This window comes from Nothobranchius furzeri, chromosome 11, assembly GCF_043380555.1.
Source record: "Nothobranchius furzeri strain GRZ-AD chromosome 11, NfurGRZ-RIMD1, whole genome shotgun sequence".
In the NCBI taxonomy this organism is placed as follows: Eukaryota; Metazoa; Chordata; class Actinopteri; order Cyprinodontiformes; family Nothobranchiidae; genus Nothobranchius; species Nothobranchius furzeri.
The window spans coordinates 34,433,632-34,440,749 of NC_091751.1; the positions used below are offsets into that span (position 1 = coordinate 34,433,632).

Genomic DNA, 7,118 nt, shown 5'->3' on the forward strand with positions numbered 1-7,118 from the left:
CACAGACACTTTTTCTGCATGTGCTGCAAACAGGTTAGCATCTTTTATCAGCTGTCCCTCAGCATTCTTCAAATATCCCAAAAAATGCCCATACTCCCGATTTTGTTTTCTTTGAGGGATAATAAATGTTCTGAGCGCTGCCGTCTCCTCCTTTGGTCATTATTTCAGCTTTAGCTTCAAGAAAGTTTTGGCTGTAAACAACAAAGTGCGCATGTGCCGCCGGCAACTTCAGCAGGTGATAGGGTGGCTGGTAAGGGTCAGTGCGCCTACACCACAACTACGGTAATCCACTGAGATACTATATTTTTTTAAAAATAAGACGGTTATTATTTTGAACTTTTTTACCAGGGTTTACCGCTACACCGGTTACCATAACAACCCTAGTCTGCAGTGATGCAGGCGTTGTGCCGGTCTGTCGTGGTGAAGAGAGAGCTGAGGGCTCGGAATAGATCCGCTGCTCCTCCACACTGAGAAGAGCCAGTTGAGGTGGCTCGGACATCTGAGTAGGATGCCTCCTGGACGCCTCCCTAGTGAGGTTTTCCAGGCACGGCCAACCAGGAGAAGACCTAAAAGAAGACCAGGGCACGCTGGAGGGACTATGTCTCTCAGTTGGCCAGGTAATTGCTTGGGATTCCCTCGGAGGAGCTGGCCTAAGTAGCTGAGGAGAGGGAAGTCTGGGCCTCTCTGCTTAGGCTGCTGCCCCCGCGACCCGACTCCGACTTCATCTTCAGGTGATAAGTTTGCAGAACAATCCAAAGATTCTGATGGTTCTGTACATGTTTTCATTTAGCTCTGGACATTGACATTGACATTGATGGACGTTGAGTTGAGTTGAGGATTAAGTCCTGGTCAGGTTTCACCATCGACTCGTTCCTCAGGCAGAAAACATTTACGTGGCTTTTCCTCTGGCTCCTCCCACCATTGTAGAACTCAGCCAATCAGACGGTTTGTGTGTGCAGAACTAAAGTATCCTGATGCTGAGGAGAAGGGCTGTGCATCTCAGAAGCTGCTTAGCTTCATTCTGCTGCAGTGCTGTGTGACTTTAACAAGTGAAACATGTTACTTTACCTCTTTCTGCTTTTCTCTCACTGCATTGGTGAGTGCCAGAACACAGAAAGACCTGACTGGGAGCAGACCTGCTCTGGTTTTCTAAATCATTCTGACTGATCACATGTGAACCCTGAAGTGAAGAACTTCTGTTGAGTCTCTTGATGTCTGAATCTCCTGCAGACTAACTGACATGAAGGTCTCTTTTTGCAGCCATGGGCTCCACCAACAAGATCATCCAGGAACAGAGTGGAGTTGTTGCAGAGGGAACAGGCATCAGCTTGAGCTGTGAGTACGACGGTTCTATCTACAGTATCCAGTGGTACAGACACCAGCAGAAATCCAGACCAGAGTTCCTGCTCTACATCACAGAGGGAGGATCCATTTATCCAATTCGGTCTGATTTCTCAGCTCGTATAAACAAAACACAGAAACGCGTGGACCTGCTGATCTCCTCTGCTGCAGCGACAGACTCTGCTGTGTACTACTGTGCTCTGCAGCCCACAGTGACAGGAAACAGTAAAAGTGTGTAGAAAACCTGCAGAGCGAAGACAACACAATACTCCACAACATCCACTAGAGGGACTCACACACTGCGAACCCACTGGTTGTTGAGACGGTGGACTGATGACAAAGTCAACAGACACATGAAGCAGCAGACATCAGAGACACAGCTGCTGCAGAAGCACAAAAGCATCTGATTGGTTGAGTTCAAGTCCAAACATTATATCAGGAGTTGATTTGCCCCGCCCACTAAAGTTCAGCTCTATGACATCATGTGTTCCTCCTTCTACTGCAGAGGAAGAACATTATTGGTCTGCTGTGTGTCTGGCTGGAACAGTTCCAAAAATGCTTCTTTCCCTCTTTTTGCTTCTGTCTCACATTCTAGGTGAGTTTTAGAACAGAGGAACCCTGGACAGGAGACACTGTCCACTGTCTTCTCCTCTCAGCCTCATGGACAAAATTGGTCTGATGGCTTCGTTTTCTCCTCTTTGTCCAGGACTAATAGCTGGAGACACCGTCTCTCCTGCTGAAGGTCAAGGAACAGGAACTGAAGGACAATCCGTCTCACTCACACATCATTATGAGACAACTGTTGATTATGTTTCCCTTCACTGGTTCAGACAACCATCTGACCTTCAGGCTCCTCACTTACTACTCTGGAAAGGAGCCAGAGGTTCTACATCTGAATATATTCCTGATGCAGGATTTGGTTCCCAAACAACGTCTTCATCAACAATCCTGACAATCAAAAGTGTGACCCTAGCAGATACGGCTCTATGCTACTGTGCTCTAGAAACACGGTGATACAAAGTGTAGAACAGGCTGTACAAAAACCTGAACACAGATATCCGACTCCTCTTCAAAGAGGAGGGAAGTGGGATTCAGACCACAGCTTCTTATCAGATGAGTCACTGTGGTTACTGCTGCCGATGAGACTCACATGAGCAGTTGGTTCACTGTCAAATAACACATGATGCTAAAAAGCAGAAAGAAACAAATAAATCCTGGCAACAGTAAAACAACATTATAGGCAAGGCAGCTTTATTTGTTTAGCACCTTACAACAGTTTAAATCCGGCCAAAGTGCTTCACAGAAATAAAACATTAAAACAATACACAACATAAACATGCATAAAGACTAAAGTTTAAGAAGCAACACTAAAAAGACTCGTGCTGAGTTCAAAGCCACATCATAAAAACAGGTTTTCAAAAGAGATCTAAAACCAGACAGAGAAGAGGCGACCTAACGCTCAAAAGCAGCTCATCCCAGAGCCTAGAGGCCGCTACAGAGAAGCCCCGTCACCTCTGAGCTCACGTCTGGGTTTTGGGGCTTCCAGGAGCATCCTATCAGCCGAGCTCAGAGACCCTGAGCCCAAACCCTAACCAGCAGTTCAGAGAGGTCATCTGGAGCAAGGCCATGCACACATTTAAAAGCCCATAAAAGCACCTTGTGCTGGATTCTATGGAGATGCATTAGATGTGAGTTTACCTATGCTCTTTGTGTTCTCTCTCCCTTTTCTTACAGTGTTTAAATCATTTTTGTTTTGACTTTTTTCTCATTTTAAACATATTTTTAATCATTTTTAAAATCCATCCATTTTCTTTCACTTATCTGGAGTCGGGTCGCGGGGGCAGCAGCCTAAGTCGAGAGGCCCAGACTTCCTTCTCCCCAGCCACTTGGGCCAGCTCCTCCAGGGGAATCCCAAGGCGTTCATTTTTTTAAATCTTTTTTATATTTGACATTTTTTGTTCTCGTAAGCGCCTCATGATGTTTATCTTGAGAGGCGCCATATAAAAGACAGTTTCCTTTCTTGTAAGTATCTAAACATCATTTTTAAATATTGTTATGATCCAGAAAGGGCTATTGTGAAAGCTGCTGTAACCTAAAGGTACTGTTCCTGTAAGAGAAACGTTACTGCTGGAGATGCAGGGAGATGTGGGTTTACCTCAGCTGTTTATTGAATTTCCATGAATCCACAACCCTAACCCGTGTAAACTCATAGTGCAACACTCAGCTCCACCAGTAGGCGGCACTAACACAGACCTGACATAGATATCCTGTTTCAAACATTATAATCATCTAAAATTAGAACAAATCAACACATATTGCTGCAGCAGCTACAGCTATGGTTTCAGCTCTGTCTCTATACATCAACAGTGAGTTTTTGTGATTATTATTCATGAACATGGAAGCAAATATTCATTCATCCATCTTGGAAATCCCCTTCCATCTACTGCATTCCACTGTGGAGACCATGGACAGCTCCTTCAGAGGCAGACTGAGACATCCCAGATGTAACATGTAGCTCATTCATCCCCTCTGCAGTAAAAGTGTAGAACTCCTCCATTTAACTGGAACTGGCCTTATCCTGGTACTCACTAACACCAATGCAATACTCAGTATGTGTTCAGTACTTGTGCAATACCTGATGTACATCAGTATGTCTGTGTCCTTGATGCTGATAGATGGACTTCTCTCTTCAGACACCCTGCATGAAAGCTTCATCAGTGTTACGATCCCTGGGTCTAGCTGTCCCGTCCTGCGGAGGTCCAGCGGAGGTCCAGCGGCCCCATGGTCTCTTCAGTCGTCTGGTTTTACCACACGGAGAATCAGCACCCTGGAGAGCAAGCGCTTCAGCCACACTCTGCTGGTTCAGCACCGTGGAGAGCCGTTGAATGTGCTCACTCCCAAGGCCCTAAGTGTGTGTTTGCATGGAATGTCATTGGTGAAAGTGTTTAAGCTGCAAATAAAATTGGGGGGCAGGTTGCCACAGGAATGCGGAAATGGGGTCCATACCTGCACTCCCTGACTTGTCCACTCCCAAGGTCTTATGTGCATATTTGTGTGATGATGTGAGGGAGCAGGAGGAGAGAAATATGCGGGGATGGGGAGGAATGGCTGGTTGGGCTTAGCCCTCCAGGGAGCCAGCTCCCTCACTGGCCCAAATAGGCACCTCTGTTGTCAAAATGCCACCCAGGGCATGAAGACCCCAGCCCATTCTACCAGGGCCCAAAGCAGCAGCATCACAGAGCCTCACGGAGTCCGAGGGCACCAACCCAGCCCCACCCCAGCAGAATATCTACGCCCATCCCTGCATGCAACCATCTTAAACGTTTGCACAACTTCCAGATTATATCACATAGGACATCCAGGTAAGGTTGGGTCCTCCCCCTCCTGGACTTCTCCCTCCCCTATGATGGGACAGCAGAGGAGCCAAGGTCTACCTGAGACCCCTGAACCTGAGCCAGGCACTGCTGCATGTTCCTGCCTTCTCCCCGGCAGCATACATGTCAGGACCCGACCCCCAAGGCCCCGCCCAGGGGCAATGCAGCTGCCGGGCAGTGACCCATGGCCACCGCCAAGACCTCAAAGGGGCCCCAATCACAGCCGCCAGTAGTCCATCCCCAGAGGGAACCCAAGCACCTCCAGAGGGGGGCAACAGCCCCCCCAGTCCCAGACACCCCCAGTGAACCCACCTCCAGGGAACGTCCAGATACTCCAAACTCAGACCCTCCACCCCCTCGCCCCCATCATCCCGCAGGACAATATCAATGGTCCCCCGTCATCGCTATGTGATGGAACTGATCAAAGGAGCCCAGAGAGATTGATCTGAAGGGGAAACAGAGGCTATATCAAGTGTAATATGATCTAACAAAAGATTTCTATACTGGTTGATGCAAAAAGTATCTCTATTTTTCCAATTCAAGAGGATAGTTTTCTTAGCGATGCATATGGCAGTCAGAACCACGTGAACCAAAGATGTTTCAATCGGGACATCGTCCAGGTTTCCCAGTAAACAAAGAGAGGGGGTGGTTGGGATATGACATTTCAGACACTTTGACAGATCCTCACATACTCTACCCCAAAATTCCTGGACAGGTGGGCAGGACCACAGTGCATGAATGTAATTGTCAGGAATGTTGTTTGTGCAGTGTGTACAGGTGTCAGACGACACAAACCCCATCTTGAACATCCGATGACCTGTATAGTGTACTCTGTGTAGGATTTTGTACTGAATTAATTGTAAATTGGGGTGTCTGATCATTTTTAAAGTTTTTAAACAAGTTTGGGACCAGAAGTTCTGGTCAAAGCTAACTGATAGATCCACCTCCCCTTTTTCAATAGGGATTGCTATTTTATCGTCTATTTTGGACAGTGTCTTATATACTTTAGACAGTACTTTGGGGGGTTTGAGATTATAGAAGTTTAACATCCTTGGTGGTGTTTGTAATTCTTTTTTATTGAGCTTAAATGTTTGCTTGACTACAGATTTAATTTGGTGATATTCTAAAAAGCTATTCTTATCTATTCCAAATTCTATTTAATGGGATGAAGTCCAATCCTTCATATATGTGTTCCAGGTAAAGGATTCCTTTATTTTTCCAGTCTGGAAGGTTCATCATTTTATTATTTTGTAAAATATCAGGATTATTCCAGATAGGTGTGCGTCTGCATGGTATTAGTGAAGACTCTGTCATTTTTAGATACTCCAACCATGCTGTCAGAGAGGTGTTGATACTTACTAGGTACTAGGTACTTTTGAAGCCTTCATGCTTTCTTATGCTTGATCTAATAAATGGTAAGTCTGAAAGCTTTATCGTATTGCAAAGTGTCTGTTCTATGTCTAACCAGGACTCATCTAGAGGGTTATCTTGCAACCATCTTGGTATATATTGCAGCCTGTTGGCTAAGAAATAATAATAAAATTTGGGTAGATCCAGTCCTCCTCTGTCTTTGGTCTTCTAAAGCGTTTTTAAGCTAATTCGTGGAGGTTTATCCTGCCAAAGGAATTTGGTAATTGAGGAGTCCAGAGATCTAAACCAGTCAGCTGGTGGTTTGTTTGGGATAATTGAAAATAAGTAATTTATTCTGGGTAAGACCATCATTTTGATTGTAGCAACTCTCCCCATGAGTGATATCGGTAAGAATTTCCATCTCACAAGATCATCTTCCACTTTCTTTAAAAGTGGGATGTAGTTTAGTTTGGTTAGATCTGCCAACTTGGGAGAGACATTAATTCCCAGGTATGTGATATTCCCTGACTCCAATTGTGTATTAAGTAAATTGACAAATGAGAAATTAATTGGTAGAACTGTGGATTTTAACCAGTTTATAGAGTAATCTGGAACTTTTGAAAAGTGTTCATCAGTTCTATTGCCTGCTCGTCTTCCTCCTATTCTGGATTACGTTAAGTGCAATTAAAAGTGTGACAGTGTGAGCATCCTGTCAAAATGTCCCGATTGATCATGCGTCCTGGCTACTTGGCCAAGGGGATGTCCCTTTGGCTGACTGGTTAGAGCATATGACTCTCACCCGGGAGTCTGGGGATCGAATCCCGCCCGGGCCCTCGTTTATCCACCTTGCCACATTTGGCGTTGTTGGCAGGATCCATGTAGTACTGTCAAGTAGGTCCATGGATGTGAAGTTTGTGGCAGCTGCGTGGGAGCACGAGGACGTGATTGAAGAAAGAGGGGGGAAGATGTGACAGTGTGAGCGTCCTGTCAAAATGTCCCGATTGATCATGCGCCCTGGCTACTTGGCCAAGGGGATGTCTCTTTGGCTGACTG

The 7,118-nt window shown here is 45.7% G+C and overlaps 1 gene segment (V, D, J or C); it reads left to right on the plus strand.

Moving 5' to 3' along the window:
• Positions 1-797: 797 nt before the first annotated feature.
• On the plus strand, positions 798-1,871 carry LOC107383740 (Ig heavy chain V region 914-like). The segment is given in 2 exon segments: positions 798-1,096; positions 1,261-1,871. Coding segments are annotated over 2 exon segments (360 nt in total).
• Positions 1,872-7,118: the final 5,247 nt, after the last annotated feature.